Raw genomic sequence first — 27,958 nt, 5'->3', positions numbered from 1 at the left:
TACCACAACTCTCACTGTATAGATCTCCAATGACTGTTGCGCAAGAGGCGTTCTTTACGTGACGTAGGACTGCGTCAGTATAACAGGTGCGGTTTTTACGCACCATGTACATGTGACATCAATACCGTCGCAAAAACTTTAGAGAAATCGACCCAAGGTCAATTTCAATGCACTCTTGTAAATTCCATGGAAATCGTGTTGGAATTACGTAACAAGTCCTTGTAAAATACGTGCATTTCAAAAGATGACAGACAGACGGACGAGGCAATTGGAATTGGCTTATGTTGATTTTTCGAAATAGTAGTCATCGGACAAAAAATGGATGTTAAATGAGTCACTGGCGCATGGACTTGACTGTCGCAAGTATAACGCAATCGAAGCCACGTTTTAAGTGCAAATGGGATTACTATAAAAATTACCCAAGACGGGTAACCTAAGAATCGTAAAAATGGCAGACGGGCCCGACTAAATTTGTCGTCTAGCTTACCGACAAGTACTTTGTCTGATGGCATTTCCTCTTTTGCTTATTGGCCAATCTGCTGTTAATAGTTACTTATACAAGAGCAGACGTGACAGATGCTTATCGAAAGTGGATCATTTGATGTATAAGCACATTAATTAGAAACATTTCAAATCTTTTCATTAGTTTGTTGTATAAAAATAACTTCAATTATGACTATATACATCATTGAACATAAACAAAATCCAGCTGTCTTTACAAATGAGTTGATGAAGAGAAATATTATAGTGTTAGACTGCATTCCATACAATTATAAACTATAGCACAATCGTATCGATGTTATCTTAAAAGGAGATTTTTATTAATTTGTTGAGTAAAACAATCTACTAATGACTTTAGTTCTTCTAATTTCTACAAATAGATACATCATCTGGTAAATATTAAAACAATAAGCATGGTAATTATGCCTACACTCATGTACAAATGTAGAGCTTGTATATAACTTATACTCGGCACGTTAATACAGTTTTAGTGTTAGTTCATTTTATTTCACTTTAAAAACAATACATAAACAAAACATAGCATACTAAAAAAAATGATATTCATGAACAATAAAGACACCTACGCAGCCTAAGTTTGTATTGCATTTACACTAGATAATTTCGAAAAAATGTGAAAAAAAGGAACTTAATAAAAATCATAAGTTGTAGAGTTTAAGTTCCTCAAAATCATTTGACACAGTGACATTTATAATCAGGTAGAAGTATAATAATCAAAAAGAAAAAGAAAAGAAAATACCATAGTCACACCGCCAATCAGACTCTATACCGACTGACTTTTTGCCATTGGATGCAATATCATTGTTTGATCGGTCTAGAGTTGGTCTGGCGTCGGTCTCGTTGGTGAGACTGGGATATTATTCATAATCACATTCTGATAATCTCATTCTAATGCATACCACTATCTTATACTTTACGAAAGAATAGAGAAAATAAAGCAAAAACTAAAATTGTAACTAATCATACTATACTGAACATCTTAAATAGTGACCGCACCAATTCACGGGGTATGGCTATTTTGAGGGTGACACTAAATACTCGAATCCTAGTTTGTGTTTCAGGGCGTCGACTTTTGGTGTTTCCGCGAATATTCTCCGTGGAAATTTCGAAGATCGAAGAAGTGCTGTTAGACGTCATCATCGACTGCGATGATGACAGGTGCAATATGAAGCAGAAATTACAGTCAACGTGTACACAAGGCCACCCAAGGGAAACAGTAGACATGTGGCCTTTCTAAACAGATCATACAACACTCATTTCTTTCTCATTCTCAAAGGAGACAAAATGCATTACTAATATAGACAGGTGGCCTTATAAAGAGGTTGATAATAAGGCAGGTTTCACTATATTTGAAATTTTACAATGCGACTTTGAACAGTTGAAGCGTTGAAGCGAGAGTCTTTTTGCTTTGAATGATTGAATTTCAGGTTTTCAAAGGGATTCCTTGCTAATTAAAGCGTCCATTTTGTCCGTAAGTTTGAAAGTTGACTCCGGTGCGAAGTAATGATTGCCGGAAAGCTTTATTGCTAAGATTGATGCACTTTCAGGTCTTCACAATGCACTATGAATTATTAATTGCAAGGCATATTGCGACTTTTACATATTGAAGACAACATTGGAAAGAAACCTTGATTTTTTAAATGGTGGATTCTTAGGTTTTCAAAGTAGTTCCTCCCTGATAAAAGTGCCAGCTTTATCAGTAACCTTTGAAACATGACAAGGGTGCGATGCAGTATATGTATTGACTGAAAGACACACTGTAACTTTAAGATGCCCAAATACACACATGAGCAGTGCAATTAATGGTCTCCGGCTTTAAAAAAATCATGGGTTGTTGATCTCCAAAGTAGTTTTAAGTAGAGTCAATCTTGATGATATGTGGTATTGGTTTGACCTTGGAAGATCAGAAGAGGTTCGGTTGTATCTCCTTGAAGATTGCTGGACACATCAGAACATGGTCATGTTTTAGAGCTCGATGAAGCTACATGTAGTGCCATTTCCTGTTTGTCTTGTCAGTATAAGGGCTGTAAAGATAAAACAAATTAGGAGGGTCAGATAGAGGGAAGACAGAGGGGAGCGGGGGAGTGACATGCAAAAGAGAGGAAGGCGATTTAAACAAATAATAATAATATTGACAATGGTAGCAAAGGGATTGATAGATGGGAAGATACATAATTGAAATTTATATGAAGAGAGAGAGAGAGATTAACAAAACAAAAAAGAGGTAAAAGAAAAGAAGGGAGCGAGAAATTTCAGATTGAAAAAGAGAGATAATAAAAACAGATCGATAGAGAAAGAATTGACAAAAAAAAAATATTGAGAGAAAGAGAGAGAAAGAGAGAGAAAGAAAAAAAAGAGAGGGGTGTAAATAAGAGGGCAATGGGAGCGATTACAGAGATAGAGAGAGAGAGAGGGGGGGGGGACAGAGGGGAACAGTATAGGATATAGAGGATATTAAAGAGGGAGAGGGGGGGGGACAGAGGGGGGACAGAGGGGAACAGTATAGGATATAGAGGATATTAAAGAGGGAGAGGGGGGGACAGAGGGGGGACAGAGGGGGAACAGTAGGATATAGAGGATATTAAAGAGGGAGAGGGGGGGGGGGACAGAGGGGGGACAGAGGGGAACAGTATAGGATATAGAGGATATTAAAGAGGGAGAGGGGGGGACAGAGGGGGGACAGAGGGGGAACAGTAGGATATAGAGGATATTAAAGAGGGAGAGGGGGGGGGACAGAGGGGGGACAGAGGGGGAACAGTAGGATATAGAGGATATTAAAGAGGGAGAGGGGGGGGGGACAGAGGGGGACAGAGGGGGAACAGTAGGATATAGAGGATATTAAAGAGGGAGAGGGGGGGGGACAGAGGGGGGACAGAGGGGGAACAGTAGGATATAGAGGGTATTAAAGAGGGAGAGGGGGGGACAGAGGGGGGACAGAGGGGGAACAGTAGGATATAGAGGATATTAAAGAGGGAGAGGGGGGGACAGAGGGGGGACAGAGGGGGAACAGTAGGATATAGAGGATATTAAAGAGGGAGAGGGGGGGGGGGGACAGAGGGGGGACAGAGGGGGAACAGTAGGATATAGAGGATATTAAAGAGGGAGTGAGTGTGGCGATAAAATAGACACACGGGGAATAGGGGCAAGGGCAAATGGGGGAAATGGGACGAAAAAGTGGATCGAGATTGAACAGGACAACGAGACATGACACGTGCAAGGGAGAGAGAGAGAGAGAGAGAGAGAGAGAGGGAGACAGAGAGGGAGAGAGATAGAGTGACAGAGACAGAGAGAGAGTGAGAGTGAGTCAAACAGAAGGAAGCTATATTAATCACAGAGGAGTCACTTCAGGGGCACTATATTGTCGATGGAGGACATAGTACTTACTCATGAGGTGCCTTATGAACACGAATTGTTTCGGCCTACATAGCTAGGGAAATATACAGTGTGTGTACCTTTATTAACAGTATTGCGACCTTAACTGTATTAATATTAATATCATATCGATATCATATCAAAAATATATATTCATCAGAGCTTATCGGTTGTATGACATTCTCTGGCGATAACTGATCTTCGGTCAATATTAGCATGATAACCATATTTTTTTTATCTCTCAACCAATCATTTTACCTAACCCTAACTCTCACTCTGACCCTATACTTCACTTCAAACCAATTGCAATCACTATCCTAAAAATATGTCTATCTCAAAATAAAGCCCAGAGCACAAACAAAGCAAACTGACGGATCACTCGCGATTCGCTAAGATATACTCTATCCAAAATCCAATTATCGGGTTTAAGGAAAATCTCTTAGATCAATTTAGGCGTTGTTTTACCAAAGTATCTCATTGTCTGAGCATTCGATCCCGATAGAAAACCTGTTCGAAATTACCGTTGCTACGCGATTACTGTGAAGAGGTAGATTCAGAATGAATAGACCAGTTCACGGTTAGCACAATACTGCAATGACCCTGAATATCCACAGATCTTCAAACATGAAGAGGTCCCACTTTGTACATTTTGAAATAATCCCTCCTACAGCGATGGAGGTGCTACATAAATAGCCTTTGTTTCCCCTTTTCAAAGAATACTTCCACCTGAGTATCATGGAGTGCATAAATGAATAACGATTACATAACTTTCATGAGCACGTATCCAGTATTTTGTCTCCGTGTATTTCACAATTTGTTCTGCAATGACCTTTATCTGCTCATGCTCAGACTGCAACCGTGAACTGGCTTGTCTTCCCCCCCCCCCCCCTCCCCTCCTCCCCCCCCCCCCCACACACACACACACCCGACAGCCGTTTACCCTCATTGATATATTTTCCTGTCGACAAACTTGCTTTATCGTGTCAGCGTTATTAATAGTTACAAGAAAAACTTTAACCTTGATCAACATTTTCATGAACTTCGGACTCATGTTTACAGATCGTAAAGCATTGACATTAAAGCGATTGCACACGAGAGGAGTCGGATTAATGAAACCTACACGCTGTTATGCCCGGTACACGAGGCGTTGTTTTTACTAACGCACTGCGTCATCAGCGTCTGGTACGGTCTCTTTTGCATTTAGGTGTGTTTCATTATGTTTAGGGTTATGAAAGTGTTTGATCTAAGGGTTAAAGTAAGGAATTCAGTTAGTGCAGGATATAAATGCAGTGCCATTTCGAAGATACAATATGCGCATGGGCAGTTAAAGGTCATTTGTACCAAAATTGTAAATACTGGGTATTATTATTGAATCATTATTCATTTATGGCACATTCTATGATACACAGGTGGAAATGTTCTTTTTTTCAAGAGGGCAAACAAAAGGTATTCATGAAGCAACTTCATAGCAGTGATTATTCTCGAATGCATAAAGTGGGATTTATCCATGTTTGATACTTGGGGTTATTAATTTGTACAAGTGCAATACGGTTGCCTATAAAAGCTGAATAATTTTGTTTACCTATTTTCATGAAGTCATTTTGAGAACATGGTTTATTCTTTGATAGATAACGTTTATATCTTCTCAAAACTTTATTGATAAATTTAGTGAGTCGTATAAGGTATGATAAGATAAGATAAGATAAGATAAGATTAGATAAATAAGGTTCTCTGAGAATATATAAACTTCATGTCAACAGTACACCATATTGCCACAATCATTAAATGAAAAGATGAACGAAATAACAAATATTCCAACTTTATGGGCAACAGTGTACCTATTTCTTACATAATTATAGGGAACCTACCTTAGTATCTGATGCGTCTGTAAAGAGCGGGTTAGAGAAGGTTGGCCACGGGCTCTCTTCGTTTGACTCACTGTTCAGGTACCCGTAGGAATGGTATCGATGCATTCGCTTCCTACCATGAAAAGAGTAATAATGGTTTTAAAACTGATAATGATAGTAATAACCACTTTTTGAATGTCTTCTTCGCCTAGGCCCTATTTTCATTTATATATCAAAGGAATGACACAATTTCGTAAAACGAAAATTGTAAATTGACATAAATACGGGTACAATTCGCCAAGGGATGTTGTCTATGTCTCTTCCCGGAATGATAAACTTTTCATTAACTATAAACATTATCAAAAATGCAAAGAGAGCGAAGAATGCGATTTTTTATTGGTAAAATAGTGCATAAAGTGGATGAGAATAGATCAATGCAATCCAATTTAATTCGAGTCAATTCAATTGAATACAAAGAGACCTCCGAGAAATTGCTAGTTTCGAAATTATCATGGGGGGGGGGGGGGGGTGCAGCCCCTATCTATCGGATACATCTGATGATATACAAAGTCTTTCAATACTCATCATATTAATCATTCAAACGTGCATCTATTACAGCATAGGCTAATATTAAATCTCCAATTAATGTCATGAAAAATGTCTTTTTAATATTTCCACAGGTTCTGATTTGCTCAAGTTTCGGTGATCAAATTATTGTAAGCAATTAATATTCACTTTGTTTTACCACCCTGCAAACAGACAGCATTTGTATTTCAAACATGTGATTAGGATATTACTATAATTAGGTACAGTGTCAAAACTAGACAGCGTCGTTAGTTGAATTAGAATCATAAAATTCCATTTCCTGTCATGCACTGTATCATTAGTAATCTTGCCCAATATTCAGCTGCAAATTCAAAGCACAACGGAACTTACATTTAAAATAACTGACGGGTTATACGCTTCGACATGTGATTTGAATTCACTTAATTAAACATAGATTGAAGCTGTAATACCCAGTCGTAACCCGGTCACATCGACAAACAGACAGCTTAAAGCCCCACTGCACTACTTATAGCTACTTATAGCCCTCTATATAGCAAACAATGCCTTATCGGTGCCCCCATGATCCCTTTTTCTAATGTTAGTTGAGATCTGATTTGATGAGATAACCACCTGTCAGTGACCTTGCAGGGAGGTCTACCCCCCTGGTCAAACTAGTACAGACGGGCATTAATGAAAGAAGGTCGGTCATTCGGACTAACAATTTTTGTCATGGGTCTTTTGTAGGTCAATGGTCCCGCGTCGCTCATAGTGGTGTGACTTGCGGATTGCTGTAATGAATCCGATACAAGACTCACGAATATATTCAGCAAAGATTTACATGAAGGTTTTGTCGATTTTCTGTTGGTTTGGATTTAATTAGTTTGCGGTGTGGCTAGGGCATGAGCGGGGCTACGCCACGGTAGATATACCCTTATCAAAATACCGTGTCCAAAATCAAAAATATTATCCGACATAGAATTTAACTTAGAATATGTCATAATTATAGTAGCAGATGAATTTTGTTAGCAGTTAATTAAAACAAAAAGTTATAATTTTAACATGAGAGCCCATTTCTTTTATCTATGTTGTTTGATCAAGAAATATTCAAACATACTCCACGAAACACATAATCCCATAATGGCGAATCGTACTGAAAATGCCATCATGAAAGATGAAATACAATTATAACGAACTGTTGAGTACATGAATGATTCAGTCCATGAGTTGATAAATGATCGACGACCTTACTTAAAAATGAATGTTAAGAACCTTGTGTATTACGAAACTTCAGATACATCTTGCCTTTCTAAGCATCTTCGAATGAAATGGATACAATATTCACTACGAACCTTTTGTACAATATTATAGTTTGGAGTTTATTCATGAAGTTAACAAATAAACAGTTCACTCTTGCTGTTGTATTTCATAAGAACGTTTAAGTTCTAAGCTTGGCCGACACTTTCTAGACTTATAGATAGGTAAAGTTGAGTACAACAAAAAAGGTTCTTTTGCACATTCCATTGTAAATTAGGTTACTACGGGTAAAAGATAAAAGATAGTAAACTGGTGGATTTACTAAGTAATTTGACATCCCCAAAACAACAACAAGCAAACAAATAAAAACAAAACAAAACAAAAGAAGGCTTGTACTTACTGTATTCTTTTCCGTTTGGACAGTAGGAAGACAATGACAAAAGAGAGGACGAGTCCGCAAACCCCGCAGGTAACCCCAGCAATTAGTGGAATGTTCACGGGATGTCCAGGAGATTCACCAATGTCATTTGTTGTTCCTGTGTCAGTGGTGGATGCCATCACGGATATCGGGTGTCCTGGGCCTTTGGACGGTGTCTTTGAAGCGTTCGAGGAGAGTGGAGATGATGCTATCTTTGAGGTTGATGATACGTTGGTTGTGTTGCCAGTAGTGGTTGGCATCTCCGGGGTGGACGCCCCTTCTGAGGGTCTTCCTGATGCTGTCTTCCCAGACGATGAAGACTGCTGCACCGAAGTCTGGACTAGCGCTGGTGATGTCTTTCCTAATCCCTGTGTCGTGTTTACTCCCTGCGTAGTTTCTACGGGTGTTGCTGTTTGTTTGGCAGTGGGTGAAGTCTGTCCTGCAATTGTTGTTAGAATATCTGTGGTACCTTTGGTCTGTGGGTTTTCTGTCGTTTGCTCTGGTAAAGTCTGATTTTGCATTCCGATAGATGTTGCATTTCCTGCATTTGTTGACTGGATCTTTGTTGTACCTACTGTACTTGTACCGTTTGCTGTCGTTTGTCCAACGGTACTTGGTACAGTCTGATTTGTCGTAGATGACGTTGGCCCAACAGTACCATTTGTCGACAGAGACGTTGTGGTACCTAGAGTAGACGGTTGGTTCGATGAGAGTTTCATCGGAGGGATTGAAGATTGTCCATCAGTTTGAGAGACTCCTGTTGTAAATTGTACAGTCTGATTGGCTTCAGGTGACGTTTGACTATCAGTAAATGTAGTGTTTCCTATGTCTGTCAACAGAGACAATGTAGTACTTGCACTCTCTCCAGTAGGTAGGGCCTGTGTACCATTTACTGTCGTCGGTCCTCCAGTAGTCAGTACAGTCTGATTAGCTCTAGACGTTGTTAGTCCTCCAGTAGATGACATGTTTCCTGCATCTGTGGTGCCTGCGGTATATGCTTGTTTGGTTGAAGATTTTATAGGAGCTGGTGATGGTGGTCCTGTAGATGGCGCACCTCTTTGTGTACTTTGTCCAGTCTGTCCAGGTGTAGGTGGTTGGGTTTGCCCTGCGTTTGTTGACATCCCTACAGTAGTTTGAGCTTTTGTTTTAGTTGTTAATGGAGCCCCGGTACCAGGAATCGTCGGTGGCACCGTTCTACCTGGAGAAACTGAAGATGGGATAGTTCCTGTCTGTCCTGCAGTTAGCGTCGATTGCAGGGTTTGACCAGTCGGGGTTACAGTTGCACCTCCAGTTAAGGTCGGCTGACCTGACCCAGTTACAGTGTTACCTCCAGTTGGTGAGCCACTCGGTGAAGCATTGCTTACAGAAGGTGACACAACTCCTCCAGTAGACGTCACCCCACCAGTTGGTGAAGCTGCTGAAGGTCCCGACGGTGACCCTCCAGGGGATGAAGATACCAACTTCAACGGAGCTGGACTACTCGTAAACGGTAGAGCAGAAGACGTCATTGATACAAATGCCGGTGAACTGAACGAAGGCGACATCGAAGGTGATACCGAACTCATGGTCATCGTTGGACTTCCCGTCATCGTGACACTTCCAAATGTCTGAGAGGGCGTTGAAGACATCGGAAACAGCGTTGATGATTTCACCGTAGTTCTTGCCGGTGTTGTAACAGCTTTAGTCACAGATCTTGTGTGTGTTACAAAACCCTTTGTTGTCTGTCCCAGCTGTGTGGTAGGTGTCTGTGTTGTACCATTCTGTACTGTAGGTCCCTGTGTTGCAGGCATATTAATTTTTGTTGTTTGGAAAGCCAGAGTAGGCTGAGTAGTTGCTGTTCCATTTGCCCCTGTTGTTGGCGGATGTGGCGGATGCGTTAGTAATTGTGCACTCGAGGGGTATTCTGAAGTACAAGGAAGACACATATTCCTAGGGTTAATACTTCTGTTTATTATAATACTCAAGACAATAATAATGATGATACTAATATTCGGTTCTTGTATAGCGCATATCACATGATACCGTCTCCATGCGCTTCCAAAGAGATTTGGGATGATCAAACACTGAATATTAATATTCCAAATTTTTATATGACTTGTTAAGGTCTACTCTTGGACTTGATGTCCCTAATACATGAACACATTTTGCCATGGTAACAAATTGTTTAGCTCCCGGGTATTCAAACGTGACTAGAGGATAGAGGAAGGTGATGGCCAGTGAGTGAAATAGAAAATTGACAGAAAGAGAAAGAGAGGGGGGGGGGGGGGGGGGGTGAGGGGGAGGAAAGATGGTTGCCCGACCCAAGTAACAATAGGCCCCTATCAATAAATGATATAATCGAAAAATAAACCATTGTTTGCTATATAATCAATCAATCACAATGACTTGCTTTGTTTTATGATAAAATAGCAAGACTATAGAACTCAACCGACGTCAACAGAGAGTTAGTTTTAGGAGAGAGGGAGAGAGAGAAAGAGAGAGAGGGAGAGGGGGAGGAGAGAGAGAGAGGGGGGGGGGGGGAGAGTTTCATGAGGAAGGAGACAGGTGTGAAGGAGCTAAAAGAAAAGGAAATTTTTAGAAGATAATAACATTACCCTGTGAGAGCAGGATGACAGCGATGATAAGGATGCACGTTTTCACACTTGTTGAATACATCGCGCTGGTGTGCAGTTATCTTTCCAGACAGCAGATGACGAACAAAAAAATTGGCGGGAAATCGCTGGTTACACGGATGCACGCACGTTCATAGGCAGTGTGTGCTGAGACGACGTGAATTTTTTCTTCACAAGCGTTCACTCTAAAATTGTGAGAAAAAAGCGTATAAATCGTACATTAATTATTGAGCTACTTTTCAACGATTCATGAATCTTTGAGAATGGATGGCAAGAATGTAAGTTTCGGCCCTCATAATGTTCAACTATAACATTAGCTTTGATGACTAAATACCCAGGATATTGCTTTGACGGTGAGAGGGACTTGGAGACCGTCCCTTTTAAACGCATGACAATGAATCATCATAAACCCCATGACATTAATAATGATGATTGTTATATTCTCAAAAGTTGTATGCTCCGTTGCTGCAAATTCCACTGCAAGGTAACATGGCACTGTCTCTGGAGCACAGTCCTTCGTATTATTTACATAGAACCTTATTTACATTCGACGTAATACGTATTCAATAGGATATTTTACCACACAGATATTCAAAGATAAATTGTAGTTATCATGTTTGATAAACCTTTAAAAGTTCCTCAAAGTGTCAATACCGTACTCGTCGTGTGTAGTTGACAGGTTTGACGGGATATGGCATGATGTCGGCACATTTCACTTACTGCTAGCAAAAGTAAGCTGGCTACACAATTCTATCATAGTGAATTTCTGTGGTAACAAAATACTTAACATAACTGAGGAGCGTCATTTTGAATTTCAAAATTATTGAACGACAGAAAACCAAACATACTGTTAATTATACACAAACATACACATTTATCAAAAATAATAATGACCAACTAAGAAATAATATGACGACATAGTTCTCAAAACACTTAATATAACCTTGCATTAATATTCGATTAGGTTATATTGAGTCAAATTACAAACTATTACCAGAAACATCGTAACCACATTATCGCTGTATATTATTCATGTAAAAATTGAACAATGTTAGTTGAAATGTACTTACTCTTAATGGTGCAAGAAACACGAAAATAGCATATCGTCTCCTCTTCCCCTCTTTCTAATTAACAGAGTTTTGCTTCGGCACGCGATTGAGGTCGGGGATCCTGTGAAAAGTCGTCAAAAATGTATACAGGAAACGAGTTGTAAAAGTACACCGAGCAGACTTAATCCCCGTAAAAGACGCGTGACTCTTTCAAAGCAAATACGCCGATGAAGTATTAAAGATTTGACACTTTCGCGTGAAAAACGATCTGAAATGAGTCTCCTATTTGGGAGTTGTCTCGTCAAGTAGTATAGTTTTACTCCTTGGTTTTACTTGCTTTGAGAGCATGTGGAAAGCATAGAGCTGAAGAGTTTGATAGAGACCGGAAAACTGACCTTCGCAAAGCTTTGGAACTTACTGCTTTATGCCGCCAGTCAGGCGCGGGGTTAGATATTGAGAAGTCTGTCTTGCACCATGCATCCAAGAAGTTGACTTTGCGCAAAATGTTTGTAATTTATCACGTAGAGCGATAGACTTTGGAATCAGAAGATATACAAAGATTGTTTAATGATATTAAGGTTCAATATTCCGTAACTTGATTCTTTTCATTATCACCTTTTAATGGTTGTCTGCCCGTGTGCAATCTGTGTATTTCCGGTTAGGTTCAATGTTAACAGGGGCGTGGATGCATCTAGAAGGAAGGGGGGGGGGGGGGGGGTTGCAAAAATGTCGATCGGGAATACACAGGTATTAATGAAGGGATGGTAGTCCTCAAATCAATGCACACTGGAATTACTATGACAATCCTAGTGTATATCGAGCAAGTTTGAAATCTTTCCGCGATATCATAAACAGTGTGCGTGTGTGTGTGTGTGTGTGCGTGCGTGTGTGTGCGTATGTGTGTGTGGGGGGGGGGGGGGGGAGGAGGGGTCTGTCACCCAATGGGCTTTGGTAACGGAATTGTCTATCACATCGCCTCATTGTCTCTCTGTTTTGATCACGGGGTTTTGAAAGATTCTTCATCGAATAATCCTTGGATTATATTCCTATGTTGGACGTATTATCAGCATGGCAACTGTCACTCAGTAGTCCATGGTAAAGCTGTAAGAACGCACAGGGGGAAATTCTTATAATTAGACAAGAGGACGAGGACAAATTCCCTTTTAATCTGGCACCATGCAGGCCTTTAGAGTAAAACAATAGGCTTAACTGAATTTTATACTTTCATAAATAAACTGTCAAAATATAATTTATCCCTGGCCCCCTACAAAAGAAAGAAAACGTAATCGTGTAGGCGGACGGAATTAACTCATTAATCATTTAATATCATGATAATATTCCTATGATATTGTATTTATAACAATGATGATGTTGATGATAATAATACATGTAATAACAGTAATGAAAATAATAATAAGAATGATAACGATTATAAGAATAATTATAAAAATGACAATAATACTACTAATAATGATAATTATGACGATGATAATATTAAAAGCAATGGCAATAATTATAATAATAATATAGAGTATTTGTAATGGAGCCAAGGTGTAATGGAGGAGAAAAAAATACAAGTACACGAAAATACACCCCCAAAAATGAATAACAACAATGTGAAAGTCAACTTACTGGAAAGCCGCTTTGAACAAATGACTGTTGAGGGCATTTTTAAAGCAATCTACTTTCGAAATATAACGAATATCTTGTGACAAGTGATTCCATAGGTAAGGTCCAGCGTGTGCAAATGACCTATCCCCCATGATAATGATAATAAATAATCAAATATACAGGAAGGGGAGACCCGAAGGTTACTGTGATTCAGTTCGCCTTTCGCCTACCAGCAAAAGTGACGCAAAATATTAATTATAATGATGATATTAATAAAAAGTAGGTTAAAAAAAAAAAATAATAATGATAATTATAATAATAATGACAATAATAATAAGATAATAGTACTAATAACAATACTTATAATGATAATGATAATGATGGTGAAACTACTACTAGTAAGTTTTAATTTTCAATACGCCAAGGGTGATATACGCCTATTTCCCAGATTCTATAATATACAATTCTATGAACCATATATACCTACTATATTGATCCTTTTACATTTCAGGATAGTTTGCATATTACCAACAGGATGTCAGTTTAAGACTAAACGATGTCAGAACTAATTGGGTGCACAGTTGCTAATTTAATCCAGAAAAAAATCACGATTAGCCTAAAGTCCTATACTAATCCTTCTTCACATTGATCCTAAAATAAAATTACTTTTCTCCCCTCTCTCCCCCCCCCCCCCCCTCTCTCTCTCTCTTTCTCTCTCTCTGTCTTTCTCTCTGTCTCGGAGACGGTTAATCACCATAATTAAAGATATCAGAGGCTTCAAGATATGGATATGACCGGAAATTTTGGTTGATGAAGAAGACGGAAGAGGAAGACAATAATTTCTCTGTGGGGGTACTAATATCTTGTCGATGGAGGAACAGCGGTGCCATCCGTAATTATAATATCCCTGTATCGGTGTGGGCATGCTTTGATGAGAAACAGGAAACGATTGTTAATCGTCATCATGCAGGGGATCTTTAATGAAGAGAGGCACGCCATGGTAAAGAGAGAGAGAGAGAGAGAGAGAGAGAGAGAATGTGTGGTTGGGGAAGGGGGGCATGAATAAAAAATGAAAAATATACATAGATAGATAGATATATTTGAATATAGATATTTATGTTGATATAATTATAGGCAGATTATAGGTATAGATAGATTGCTAATATCTTGGAAAAAAGTTTAATGGATAGGAGGATTAGGCTATATAGAAATAGCATTCAAGAGAATGGGTACAAGAGAATATAGCTACGGAAGAGGAGACACACACACACACACACACACACACACACGTGTATAGAGAGAGAGAGAGAGAGAGAGAGAGGGGGGGAGGAATCGAGGGAGGGGAGGGAGAGAGTGAGAGTGAGAGAGAGAGAGAGAGAGAGAGAGAGAGAAAGAAAGAGAGAGGAAGAGAGAAGGGGAGGGAGAGAGTGAGAGTGAGAGAGAGAGAGAGAGAGAGAGAGAGAGAGAGAGAGAAAGAAAGAGAGAGGAAGAGAGAAGGGGAGGGAGAGAGTGAGAGTGAGAGAGAGAGAGAGAGAGAGAGAGAAAGAAAGAGAGAGAGAGGAAGAGAGAAGGGGAGGGGAATAAGAAGGATAGCAGAAAATGAAGGGGCCGCCCAACAGCAACAACAATTACAATGACTAAAATAATAACGAGTGAAAAGCAGAGAGAATTGAGTGGAACAGTTTTCTGATGGTCACAATTTGAAGGGCGTTAACACAGAGGCCCTCAGCAGAGGATAAAGAGGGGATAAGGAGGGGAGGGGTGTGGCTAGGGGCGGGCGGTGGCGAAGGAGGGAGGTCGGGAAGAGAATGGGGAGGAGGAGGAGGAGGAGGGAGGCGAGTTAGGGGCGGGCGGTGGCGAAGGAGGGAGGTCAGGAAGAGAATGGAACAGGTACTATACGGGCATGAGGAAACTACGACCTGTAATATGAGGGAATGGTATTAAGAATAAGGAAATACACGTAGAAGACAATACATTGTGGGTCTCAGTGGATAAACATAAAAGCAATTCAAAGAAGAGAACCAAAGGACACAAATAGCTTGCCATACAAATGGGTGAACAATGTCGAAATACAGATGTAGGAGATAGATAGAGAGAGAGAGAGAGAGAGAGAGAGAGAGAGAGAGAGAGAGAGAGAGAGAGAGGGAAGGTATGGTGGAGGAGGGAGAGATAGAAAGGAAGAGAGAGAGAGTGGAAGATAGAGATAGAAAGAGAGATAGAAAGAGAGGGAGGGGTTTGGATGGAAGCAGAGAGGGAGAGATGGAGATGAAGAGAGAGAGATCAATACATAAACACGACAGGGTTGGTAATAATTATGAAGGGATGGGGAAATAGATACAGTGTAGAATGTCTTTTAGTAGAATATACATCCATAAGGAGATGCATGAAGAAAGGTGAATAGAGAGATTGGGTAGAATCTTCCAACCACAAACTCACCATCATCATCATTTCAAATCATTATCCTCAAACATCATCATAATCACATTATCATTATTACTCTTCTCATCATTATCATCAACACTGGCACCTTCATCATCATCATCACCACAATTATTACAACCATCATCACAATCATTAACATCATCACCATCAACATCAACACTATCACCATCACAATAATCATTACCACCACCATCATAACCCCTAATTATTGATCTAACCAGTATCATCCTCCTCCTAAGTATCCTTATCATTCTCAGCTCTAACAATCTTCCATGTATCCATTGTAAGTTTGTATACTCTTTTATCCGTATGGTACCTGTATGTATGTATTTGATCATGGTTAAAACTATGTATAAAGAAGCGATTAATCATCTAGAAGTCATAAATATTATTTTTTTATTTATTTAATCAAACTGTTGATTCAACAAAAAAATATATCAGCATTGCTTGTATCTATATAACATGTTCATGTCCACCATACAGGTTTTTCAGAGTTTCAATTTGGAGACATATGGCTTATACATAATATGTAAACAATTTAAAGAAAGGCTCAAGCATTCCCTAGCCTTCATGTATAACGATCAACCAATGATATACACATTTCCTTACAAATCCTTTATAAATAGCCATGCAAATCTTGAAGTATGTAATATATAGGCCTTGTAGAGTTTCTAGAAATGAAATAATTTTCATGATAGCGACTTGTGAGAAAATATTAAACAAACAATTTTCAACCCTGTTTGGAGAAGACGAAAATTGTGTTAGTTTAATCCAGACAAAACATTGAATCTGATGTCACTTTGTTTTGGTCAAAAGTGCCAGAGAATTAGGTAAAATTGTCCAATCAATTCTAACCCCTACCCAAATCAAAAGCCCGATTCATCTAAAAGAATAGTCCAATTTGCCCTCAATCTAATGGAGCTCTCAATTTTCAAGGGACATATGCTGGGCCGTAAAACACCATCCCCAAGTGACTTTACTTACATTTCTAACTTGTTTATATCTACTTAAAAATTAGATACTTTGGATAAATTTGTCTGTCAAATAAATATTAGCTGTGGGTTTAAGAAGATATTAAAACCTCAAACTTTCTCAAATGTATAAGGCATACCTGATCTCTAGTATTTCCACTAACTCATTTCTTTAGAATTGGTTTAAAACACAGAAGTGTTTATTACATTTGTACCATGTGCATTTCACACATCCAATGACAGGGGTAATAGTATATTTGTAAAGCATTTAGAGACATTTGTGATAAGCACTATATAAAAATTAAATATTATTATTATTATTATATTGCCAACAAAATATTGGAATCAGCAGGCACCTTGAAGTAACACAGATTCACTATAGGTTTCAGGACTCCAACCAACCACAGATGTTCTAGTCTGTTTGCACTTGATTCTAATGCTCTTATGATCTCATAGAATTCTCCTAGTCCATCAGCTCAGTCCCACAGCCGCATACCAAACAATGGTGTCTGTTCATTCATCCACACTCAGCTAAAACTGTTGAGTCTATAATGATCTCTCAGTCCCATTTGGAAGATTTTGGCCTCATGATGGTAGTGCCATCAAGTCGGAACTGTTCATACATGTCACTGTCTTTCTGGTTCTCTTTCTGTGCGTTGATATAGGCAATGTACGCGACACAGCCGGTGAGGGCAGCCAGACCGAATCCCATTATAAATTTGTTCTGAAGAGAACGGGAAACAGAAAAAATATATCAAACATACGGAAAACACATAAGTAAAAGGACATCAAACTCAATGAACTAGAAGATTACCTGGAAAGTAATTAGATAATATCCATAAAGTTTTAAAACATCCATTAAATTAGTTTTAACTCTATCAATATTATGGATAATGATGATTGTCACACATTTCTGTATTTGATAAATGGCTAAAAATTTAAAAATGTGATTGTATAGAAACTTTTTCATTGAAATGAATGTGTAATTTATTCACACTACTGTTTTGAGGTACAAATGTATTTTTTTTTTTTGGGGGGGGGGGGGGGGAGGTTCATTTTTCAAAAGTACTGCAACTTTCCTTTATCTGGATCGAGAGTAGAGAACAAAATCAAAATCATTACAAAATATTTGATGTATTTTTTACCAAAATTTAGTTCAAAGTTGCACAAAATGATGAATTAGATATCATAAGGTTATACTTGATAGATTTTTAGTACGAGTTGGGGCACTGTAGTATTGATGAGTACCTGGGTTTGATTGTTGCTTGGTGCTTACATACTTGGGCTTGGACAAGGTTATTTATCTACGTTTGTCCCTCTTGACCCAGGGATATTAAATAGGTACTGAGCAATGCTGGGGTAATTATAAGAAATGCAGGACCCTCAGGAAGAACAGCACCAATACTAGTGAGGTTTCCCTGTGTAAATTAGATTATTATCATTATTATTATACCGGTACTTACGGGTTTAGCATAGAGTTCAAAGTTGACTGCTCTGAATAATGATGTAGATTTTATACTCCGGATGCCTTCTCCTGCTCCTGCTCCAGTCCCGGCTCCGGCTCCTGTCTGTCCTCCAGCCTTCACAGGAGGTTCTTTTCCATCTGCCATTAGATTCTTCCTTGTGTTAAACCTTTACATAAATCTGTACAAATAAAAACAAAAATAAAAAACAAAAGACAAAGTCAGGCCATGTTAAAGATGATTCCTAGTCTCTCATCCAGATCTGTCTAAAATGTCGAGGGGAAACAAAAAATATAGTATGTGTTATTCAATTTTGTCAACAATGTACACTTTTACCACGGTATTGGGACAATTGCAGCATAGCTTTGTTTCAATCCTTCCTTTGTTTTTTTCTCATATAGGCTAGGTCTAGTCTATGCTATCTATACGTATGGTAACAAATTATGCAATTTCAAGTTTCATGATTTTTATGTCAAATCCATAACATGCCCGCATATTCTAGAGGTGCTTAGCAATAACAATAATATATCCTCTATTCCAAAACTTGTCAATCATCAGGCTTTCCAGTTTCCATGCAACCATAACCATCTGGTGGTCTCTCCGACTTGTCACCATCTTTACCTCTGGCATTGTTGTAATAAGATTTTATAATTACGCTGCGCGCTGCTAATCTATGCTAATTTTCAACTTGTTAATACTAGACTATATTAATTAAGCTTCAGTCTCTGATATAGTCTAGGCCTAGACGATTGTTCTGCCGAGACTACCTCTGGCCCCTCTTCTCTGTTTAATACTAGGGGTCTAATAGTTACTTCTGTCTCACACCACATTTCTATTCCGATTTCAGTTTCTGTTCTCTTAGTTACTTCTAACTCAAACATCTTTTAAATAAAATATTCCTCATGCACACATCATCTGAACATTTCTAGCGATTAGCCTAGATAATGATTAGACCTATTATTATCTATAATTTTAATAGGCCCCCCTAATAATTAATATTTTGATTTGTTTTTTTTCTCTCCATAAACAAAATCATGCTCTCCTAGCTATAGCTCCTCCCCCCTTTTGTTTGATGCTAAGTCTTGTTATCTTACCTATGCAGCACTAAAAACTAACCGTGTTAGGGGCTGTAGTTCAACAATGATAAAGACTCGTACTTTTTCAATCTTCACTCTTCACAATTCTCTCTCTAGCTAGGGTCTAGCTCTGCATTGCATTGTTTGCATGCGCATGCATATTGCAGTCAAAGTAACATGTATAATGAACGAAAGCAGACGATTTTCTCATGGCTCATGGATAACAGTTTTCTTTAATATGCAACTATAAACCTTTATAAAACATATGGATAAGATTTCAAATGTTATATATTTAAAAATAATTAATAAATATATTTAAATATTCTATCTAAGGAAGATTACATTAGTCTAATAAATTCTTATATTTTTCAAATAAATAAAGTCGAACGAGACTAATAATAAAACAAAATGGCAGCGCCCGAGCCAAAACGACGAAAGCATTCTCACAATGAAGATTCGGAGGAATTTCCGGTGAAATTTCCAGATTTCATCATTTTCATCGTCAATGCAAGAATCCAGAAAGTGCGACTGAAGAAACTGCGTCACCTTGGACGATCCAAGGGATTCGTAATCTCATCTGAGCTGAAGTAGGTATTCTTAGAATCTAAACCATCGAGGCGGTACAGTGCAGTGCAGTGTCAGTGTGAATGAGTGTGAATCTATCTGTGTGATCGAGTCCGAGAGAGTGACGCGACGGTATCTTGTAAGGACGCCTCTCCGTCCGGGCCGTGTGGGCCTTGCCTTGGAGCTGGAGCTGGAGCTGGAGCTGGAGCTGGAGTGGGAATAAAGCTTGGCTTCGGGCCCAGGGAAAAAAATATTTAAATAATTTTTGGGGCTAGACAAGCTTGCTTGCATGAAAATAACACTCTTTAAGACTTTAATTTGTTTTACATTGAACTCTAGATCTATGCAAATTTTTTGGGGCTCTTCTTACTTCTATGACTTTTCCGGGGCTCTTTTGGCATGTAGTGAGCATTTCGGGGGCTAATTCGCCCTGAGCCCCCGTGTATTTTTCCCCCTGTCCGGGCCAGTCATCCCAGTTCAGCATTTTGCTCTGCGACTTTGCTATGCCACTGTAAATTTTATAACCTCTCATCTCACCAATATCATGAATATATCTTTAAAACACCAATGATCAAAAAAACACTGCCAATTTCACTCAAATCCTCTCTCCTAAATCTTCAACAAATAGTAACAGAGCCCTGAAAAGGCTACATCAATACGAATTAGGACTAACTCAGAAGATGCCCAGTGCAGGTACGTCTGTCTTTTATTGTAGGCTGCTATGCAGCATCATACTGAACTTTTTTAGGGAAAGTATATTCAAATGAAATACAACATAAGCCAATAGCAAAATAGGATTTAAGAGTAGACTCTAACTCTAAGACTGAATATTCAAAAGGAAAAAGAGAAGACTGAAGAGAACCAATGATAAGTAAGAAGTGGATCTTGCACATGCATCTTGTTTATCGCTATTATACTTACACTGTACCAATTTTCACTTTTAACTCCTCTAATGGTTTGCCAATGACTTGATTATTTTCTGAATGTGCAGTGAATCTGTGACCCACGTTGTGACGGAACTCAACTCCCGAGACCATGTCATCAGCGTCCTCCAGAGAATCTGCAAGTCTCAGCGGAACACCGAACTCAACGCCTTTGAGTTTGCTCAGAAGGCAGAGCTGCTTTCCCTGAAATGGTATACCTCATGCATGGAAGAGGACAAGCCGGTAGAAATCACAGATGAACATCGAGTACCTTCAAGAAAACCGGTAGGGTAGCAGCTTTTCTGCCAATATTTTTATAGCCTTTGATTTTCATTTAAATTAATTTTAATTCAGAGCCCTTAAAGGTACATCAGTTGCTGGGTAGAACAGGCAATAAATATCAGTGTTTAAAAAATGTGAGCATTCTGCTCTGAAATGGTAAAGATATTTGCTCGTGAAATTAAGTTTAGAATTGGAAGAGTCATAGTATTATTCAAGTAAATGAATGAATTACAATACATTGAATATGTAGAAATGTTTTTTTGCTGAATTCATGACAAATCTTTGTGTTTTTTCTTTCTTTGCAGCTTGATCCTGATGCATTAGAAGAAGATGGAGAAGACAAACCAAAGAATCGCAGATTTGCTTGCCAGAGGATAACACCTCTCAACCATCCAAATCAGAAGTTCACAGTAAGTCAAGCTATGTTCTGAATATTTGGCTGTTCCCTGACAGACTGCTCTTGTACACTCGCCTCCACCGCAAATATCAACAAATCTTTTTATGTATGGAACCCCTGGAAATTAACTCCCTAGACAACCGAGTTAGTAATTGATATGTGCAGTGAGACACACATAGACAAGTAAATTTCCATCCACTCTACAACTACATACACTTTGACAAGCATGTTTTGTTTAAATATCTCTTTTTGATTATCGACATGGAGGATATGGTTTATAAAACAAATATGGATTGCTTATTTTTCTGGTCATGGTTAAACTTAAGCTACAGTCCCATATACGTCCCGGACCGTCCCGGACCATCAAGGACCCCATCCGGGGTGATCCGGGATTCGGTCCGTGTTGACACCGTGTTGGCACCGGGGTGGTCCTGGATGGTCCTGGATGGTCCTGGGCGGTCCGGGAGTCGACCCCGGATGTTTTTGATGGTCAAAAACTGCCGGGGTGGTCCGGGACTGTCCGGGACAATAGTTTGATCCGGGGTGATCCGTGTAGCCACCGTGCTGGGTCCGGGGTCATCCGTAGTGGCGCCGGGGCGGTCCGTGTTGATCCGTGGCAGTCCGGGAGTGAGTTATTGACCCCGGATCACCCCGGCGCCCCTACGGATGATCCCGGACCATCCCGGTGCCAACACGGATCATCCCGGAACGCCCCGGGATAATCCGTGTTGGCACCGTGTTGGCACCGGGGTGGTCCGGGACGGTCCGTGGCGGCTCCGTGCTGGGTCTGGAATGATCTGTACTGCTGCCGGGGCTATGCCCGGACGGTCCGGGGCGGTCCGTAGTGGTACCGTGTTGGGTCCGGGGAGACGGTCGGCGGTTGCAATTTTTTGAACAAAACATCCCGGACCATCCCGGATCACCCCAGACCATGGTCCGGGATGGTCCGGAGTGGTCCGTGCTCGTCCGTGCTGGTCCGGCTTTATATGGGACTGGGGCTTTAAGCACTTCGGTGATCTCAAGACTGCAATAGGGGTCAGTGTCAAAGGTTATACAGTCAAACCTGTCTATAGGGACCGCCCAGGGGAAACAGAAAATGTGATCTTTGGAGACAGGTAGTCACTAAAGCAGGTGTGACTGTACCTAGTGTAGGCATTGGTAGTCTGGAGTATGGCTGCCTAGGAGTACTTGTCCTAGAATTTAATCATTAATTTCTTTCAATTTGTAGGAAGCGTTAGAGTTCCTGGAGAAAGCAGCAGAATTGCGGATGGGAGATAACAGCCGGTCAAGAGCGCTGGCATTCCGTAAGGCGTCTGCTGCCCTCAAAGCTCTTCCTGAAGAGATCAAGAAGCCAGAGGATGTGGAAAACTTGTATGATATCAGGGGTGGAGCTCATTGCAAAGGGGTGATCCTGGTGAGATAATTGTTATAGCTCTTCCTTGAAGCCCCACTGCACTATTTATAGCTACTTGCGCCCTCTATATAGCAAACAATGCCTAAGCGGTGACCATTGGTCCCCCATGATCCCCTTTTTCTTATTTCAATTGATAGCTGATTTGATGATATAACCACTTGTCAATGACCTTGCAAGGAGGTCTAATCCCTCCTGACCAAACTAGTGCAGATAATAAATTAAGGAAGACTGGTATTCTTTTGAAGTTGTTATATTAGACAAGCCTCTGACAAGTGTAATTGGTTACAAAAAAATGGTGCAGAATCAATAAGCGAAATCTCATTTTGCCTTCCAGTGTTTTGTGACTTTTCTTTTCTTCTTTCAGGACATCCTTGAAAATGGGTACAGCGCAGAAGTAGAAGGGATTAAGCGCAGTGACTGGTACCAGAACATGTCTGTGAGTTATATCTTATACCTAACCTCAGCTAATATTATTGTAGAGATGTCATTGTCCAGTGGACACGTGACCAGACTGTGGATCACATGGTTCGCGTTGTAAGTCCCCCTGGGGCACTAATGTCCTTTGGCAAAACATAAATCTACATTTGCCACTCTCCAGCCAGGTGAAGTAAATGGGTGCCTGGTATGAAGAAATTCCTTGAATGCTTTAGCTCCTCATAGTGGCTCAGCTACAGCCAGATTTTAATACAATATTACCTTGAAATTTAAATAGCATTTTCGACACATACATAATGAGTATTACATGACACAAAGCTTTTAAAAAGAAAAGTCAAATTAACATCTAGTTCTGTCGATCACTATTAAACAATGAATAATGGAATATTTTTTATTGAGTACCGTTAACTTGTCTTATCTTTCTTGTGCAATATCAGCTTTTCACAGGTATATATGGGTGTGGTATATCTACTTCAGCTAAATGGTGTCAGATGGGGCTTAGGAGTCTCGATGATGTGAAGGGCAGCTATATTCTGAACCTGACTAGGTCACAACTTAAAGGTATGTAGATCTCATGTCAATCCAACAGTAGCATATCCAGAAATTAGGGAGCATCAATTGGCAAGAGGAGGAGAGCTTATACTTTCACGGATAGGGCATAATGTGTATTGGCAGGCCCATATGCTCTTGCAAGTTGTATTAATTTTGATGTTTGGTTGGGGACATATGTCGGCTTCACCCTGTACTCTATATGGCTGCTGGCACTATATTTTCCATGTTGCCCACCGTTATTAAAGGGTCATACATGTATATGAAAAGTAGCTTGTAATCACAATATTCTGAGAACCTGTTGATGGATTGCAATCAAACTTGAATTTTAAAAATTGCTTCTTTTTTTGTTTGTAAAATGGGTCTATGGCGGAGGCATCATTTTCAACTGTGCGCAGTCGATGGTCCATCTATTTATTATTATGAGTTTTGTGGTTGACTTTGAATAGGTATTGAGTACTACAATGATCTGAACACGCCTGTCACTAAAGAGGAGGCCAAGTGGATCCATGATGCAGTCTCTCAAGAAGTTGCTGCCATACAACCAGGGAGTACAGTTGTCATGACAGGAGGATTCCTCAGGTAAGACAATATTCAGTTTAATGACACGTGCTCCATCAACAGGCACTCTGCGGTCAATATCCCACACTAACCTAGTTCCTATAGTTTAAACCCTTCACCTAATCCTTGCCTTAAATCTTAATCTTCAAACTCAATTGCAACCCCAACTCTTATCTATATCCAAAGCAAAACGGGGGCACACGTTGGGTCAAGAGATGTGTCCTTCAAGATAGATTTTACTCTGAGAATTGTTTTGTTTTGTATTTGTTGATGTAGGTAAACAGTTACATTAACATGTTGCAGACTAGATTATTCAAATAATACAAAGTGTTTGTCAAGACCATGGATGTAGTGAATTTTTTTTTCCTTGGTGCAAATGCACATAGTCATATCCAAGGGTCTTTGTAAGTGGGAATTAATGGGTTCTCATATGAGCTCTTACGGAGACTCGTGAAATAAAATACCCTACGACCAAGTTACATGTATGCTACAGTCAAACCTGTCTATAGCGACAAGGGAAACACAAAAGTTGGTCTCTGTAGACAGGTGGTCTTTGTAGACAAGTTCCTTTAGTACATGTTTCAATGAGAAACCATTTTGAAGGTAAACAAAAAAATGTGGTCTTTCTTGACAGGTGGTCACTAAAGCAGGTATGACTGTAGTTTCAAACCCCTGCTCTATTGCATGTGCCTCTGAAGAATGCCTGAACAGCAGATGGGTGATTACCTTTGTTTTTATCTATTAAAAGGGGAAAGGACACGGGCCATGATGTTGACTTCTTGATATCCCATCCTGAGGAAGGTAAAGAGAAAGGCATCCTTGGAACTCTTCTCCAAGCCCTCACTAAGAAAGGTCTCCTGGATTACACGGACATCCAGAACAGCACGGTCACCAAGACCACCGTCCAGACAGGAATGGACGCATCAAGGAACACCATGGATCACTATGAGCGTTGCTTCAGTATCTTCCGTCTCCCGAAGACTGCGCAGAGTCACCGCAGCGATGAGTCCTCAGAAAGAACTGTTGCAGAGGACTCTGCTGCAATGGATGTAGTTCCTCCTGCATCAGAGTCATCTCCAAGCATGGATGTGACTCCTGCAAATGGAACAGCCATTCCAGGTTTATCCCTCCTTGAGAAGACGAATGGAAGTACAACGTCTCCTAGTGAAATTGTGCAAAAGACTGAAGATTCTGGTCGTTCTTGGGTGGCCAGAAGAGTGGACTTTGTCATAGCTCCTGCCGGACAGTATGCCTTTGCACTTCTGGGATGGACAGGATCAAAGATGTTTAATCGCTCGATGAGGGACTATACCAACAAAGTGATGAACATGAACCTGTCAAGTCATGGGCTCTTTGATAAGACAAATGTGAGTATGCTACTCTTTATCATGTATTTGCAAAAATATGTCATGTACATGTAACTTCAGTTGCAGTGAGTCCTTTGCCCAGTCTTATAACTAGTTGAAATCAATGCAAATTGATTGCAACTTGATATTAATGGCTCATCTGTACTGAGAGATATGAGTTTGTAAGATTTGCAATCAATACAGATCAATTGCAGTTGTTTATAAGATGGGGTTTTTCCCATTGACACCCATAGTAACATAGAACTAGGATATACTTAGTAGTTCAGATGAAAATATTTTATTTTTTTCTTTACTTGGTGCCAGAACTGCTCATTGCAAGCCAAGACGGAGGAGGAGATCTTTGAGTTGCTCAAACTGGATTACAAACCACCAGAAGAGAGAAATTGCTGAGGGTAAATACAAAAGCATTTATGTAATTCTTCTAACCAAATTTTACAACTATGACAATATGAAAAGGTTTCTCACATCATCACATGCATTTAAGTTAAAGTTGTAGCAGTAGCATTTTACTGCCCTGGTTGTCTCTATTATCAGTGGCTAACCTAAATTATATTAAACAAACAAACTTAACTTCAGTAATAAACATGGTTATTTGAATTTACAAACAATGACAGTTATGAGACAAAATTACAAGATGCAATACCGTAATTGAAGATAAACTCCAGTTCTGGTAAAAAAAAGAAAATCAATTCTCAGAGAATCAAACGAAACTTACACTGAATGTTCAAGATTACAAATAAATGACATGTGCCAAACAATTTTGGAAGAAAATGTATACTGGCTGAGTAATGAGCATAGAAAGACAAGGAAATCAAGGTAGTACTAGCCCTGACACCATGTGTGTTGTCCCATATATAGCTTTCTGTGTACAGTGCTTGTTACTTTACCAAGACTCTGCCAAATTTATTATGATTTTGATGACTCCAGAACCTTGCAGTGCACACCAATACTTACATGCTACATGATCAACTGTTTCTGATCCATTCCACACCTTTTCTTTCACAATGCAATCGCATTACCAGAACTCACCTTTATCTTTAACATTGTATAAACCGCCCTCGTGTATTTACCGCACCCCTCTTTTTCGCCCTAAATTTTTTTTTTTTTAAATGTACCTGTGTATAAACCGCATCCCCGACTTTGAATTTGTTTTAAAAAAGTGTGGTCTATACATCGTTAATTACGGTAACTGCAATTATTATATATAGACAAAACTACTGTATGAATTACAGATGGAATATTTGGGAATTTACTGTGTAAAATGGTAAGGTTTTAGTCTAGTTTAAAGTAGCAACTACCGGGTATATGCATTTCATTTTAGCAACATTAAACTTTGAACAAATATTGTAGCAAGCCATATTATCTGGTGGGTCTTAACTTGTAAACTGGTAATCCTCATGTTTCTTTGCAGTCTTTCTGCCAAAGTAATTTTGTTCTGACTGCGGTAGGTTTGAATTATATCCGATTTTTTTTCTTCAAGAACCTTTATAACTTAAATGCCTTGGATTTCATTGCATTCTTAATTTCTCTCTCTCTCCCTCTCTCTATCTCACTTCATTTAGATGTGGTGATTCAACATAAAAACCTGGGCATTCTTCTTTTGCATGCTGAATAATTGTTTGTATGATGATGAGCATGTAAGTCTGGTGTTTGATACTCCTGTGTAGAAACCTTATCAGAACCCTTGCAAGGTGTACATTCAGTGCTAAAGAATTGGCATTAGATCTGATGCTCAGTGTATCACAAACCCAAGAACTGTAGCAAGGTGTTTGCTCAGTGCTATTGCACTGGTGTTAAAATCTAATGTTAAGTGTTTCTGAAACCCAAGAACATTTATACTAAGGTGTATGTTCAGTGCTATTGTATCGGCATTAGAATATGGTGTTATAATATCAGAACACTGCATTAAATGTGCTGATTTATAACTTAGCATTAAATTTGGTGTTGGTGTATCAAAACTCCAAGACCCCCAGCAAGCAAGGTGTAAGATAAGTGCTCATAAAATGGTATGATATTTGGTGTTAGTGTAAGTGCTGATATTGAAAAGCAGTAGAAAAGCTATTGCAGAATACTGCCCAGGTGTAAGATTTAACACCAGTAAAGCCCTGCCAAGACCCTTATATATACTGTTGAGAGCAAGAAGAGTGTTAACTCTGTCATAAATTGTATGAGTTAATGAGCAAAAGATATGTAATTTTACTTAAATTCAAATGAAACTTTGACTATTCTATGGTTGTATGACTTACAGCAATATTTACACCAAACAGGGAATGGTACAGGTGTAAA

General features: G+C 39.4%; 3 protein-coding genes across 4 annotated transcripts; 1 reads left to right on the top strand and 2 right to left on the bottom strand.

The window, feature by feature from the left end:
- Positions 1 to 793: 793 nt before the first annotated feature.
- Positions 794 to 10,759, bottom strand: LOC115918623 (mucin-5AC-like). The gene is made up of 4 exons (XM_030985376.1): positions 10,551 to 10,759; positions 7,939 to 9,859; positions 5,760 to 5,871; positions 794 to 2,543 (listed from the first exon to the last, which is right to left on the bottom strand). The coding sequence occupies exons 1-4, from the start codon at positions 10,609 to 10,611 to the stop codon at positions 2,532 to 2,534; spliced, it is 2,106 nt and encodes a 701-aa protein (XP_030841236.1). The 5' UTR covers positions 10,612 to 10,759; the 3' UTR covers positions 794 to 2,531.
- A 5,299-nt stretch (positions 10,760 to 16,058) lies between these two features.
- On the bottom strand, positions 16,059 to 19,746 carry LOC100888712 (small integral membrane protein 8). Of its 2 annotated transcripts, none has more exons than XM_030985374.1 (3): positions 19,628 to 19,746; positions 18,105 to 18,285; positions 16,059 to 17,365 (listed from the first exon to the last, which is right to left on the bottom strand). In XM_030985374.1, the coding sequence occupies exons 2-3, from the start codon at positions 18,249 to 18,251 to the stop codon at positions 17,201 to 17,203; spliced, it is 312 nt and encodes a 103-aa protein (XP_030841234.1). In that variant the 5' UTR covers positions 18,252 to 18,285; positions 19,628 to 19,746; the 3' UTR covers positions 16,059 to 17,200. The 2 variants fall into 2 exon arrangements, with proteins under 2 accessions (XP_030841234.1, XP_030841232.1); XM_030985372.1 differs by lacking the exon at positions 19,628 to 19,746 and adding an exon at positions 19,199 to 19,534.
- On the top strand, positions 19,574 to 27,958 carry LOC115923979 (DNA nucleotidylexotransferase-like). The gene is made up of 10 exons (XM_030985371.1): positions 19,574 to 19,767; positions 20,736 to 20,952; positions 21,255 to 21,359; positions 22,575 to 22,760; positions 23,125 to 23,196; positions 23,633 to 23,756; positions 24,194 to 24,326; positions 25,054 to 25,672; positions 25,976 to 26,064; positions 27,235 to 27,958. The coding sequence occupies exons 1-9, from the start codon at positions 19,589 to 19,591 to the stop codon at positions 26,060 to 26,062; spliced, it is 1,722 nt and encodes a 573-aa protein (XP_030841231.1). The 5' UTR covers positions 19,574 to 19,588; the 3' UTR covers positions 26,063 to 26,064; positions 27,235 to 27,958.

This window comes from Strongylocentrotus purpuratus, unplaced genomic scaffold (assembly GCF_000002235.5).
Source record: "Strongylocentrotus purpuratus isolate Spur 01 unplaced genomic scaffold, Spur_5.0 spur5_scaffold_15, whole genome shotgun sequence".
In the NCBI taxonomy this organism is placed as follows: Eukaryota; Metazoa; Echinodermata; class Echinoidea; order Camarodonta; family Strongylocentrotidae; genus Strongylocentrotus; species Strongylocentrotus purpuratus.
This window is presented reverse-complemented; position numbering and strand designations above follow the sequence as displayed.

Coding starts and splice junctions, on each gene's coding strand:
- LOC115918623 (XM_030985376.1), bottom strand. CDS start 10,611: ATGTATTCAACAAGTGTGAAAACGTGCATCCTTATCATCGCTGTCATC. Junction 9,860..10,550: donor TGTCATCCTGCTCTCACAGG/GTAATGTTATTA, acceptor CTTGTACTTCAG/AATACCCCTCGAGTGCACAA. Junction 5,872..7,938: donor TCCAAACGGAAAAGAATACA/GTAAGTACAAGC, acceptor TTTTCATGGTAG/GAAGCGAATGCATCGATACC.
- LOC100888712 (XM_030985374.1), bottom strand. CDS start 18,251: ATGGCAGATGGAAAAGAACCTCCTGTGAAGGCTGGAGGACAGACAGGA. Junction 17,366..18,104: donor TTGAACTCTATGCTAAACCC/GTAAGTACCGGT, acceptor CGTTCTCTTCAG/AACAAATTTATAATGGGATT.
- LOC115923979 (XM_030985371.1), top strand. CDS start 19,589: ATGGCAGCGCCCGAGCCAAAACGACGAAAGCATTCTCACAATGAAGAT. Junction 20,953..21,254: donor GAGTACCTTCAAGAAAACCG/GTAGGGTAGCAG, acceptor CTTTCTTTGCAG/CTTGATCCTGATGCATTAGA. Junction 21,360..22,574: donor ATCCAAATCAGAAGTTCACA/GTAAGTCAAGCT, acceptor TTCAATTTGTAG/GAAGCGTTAGAGTTCCTGGA.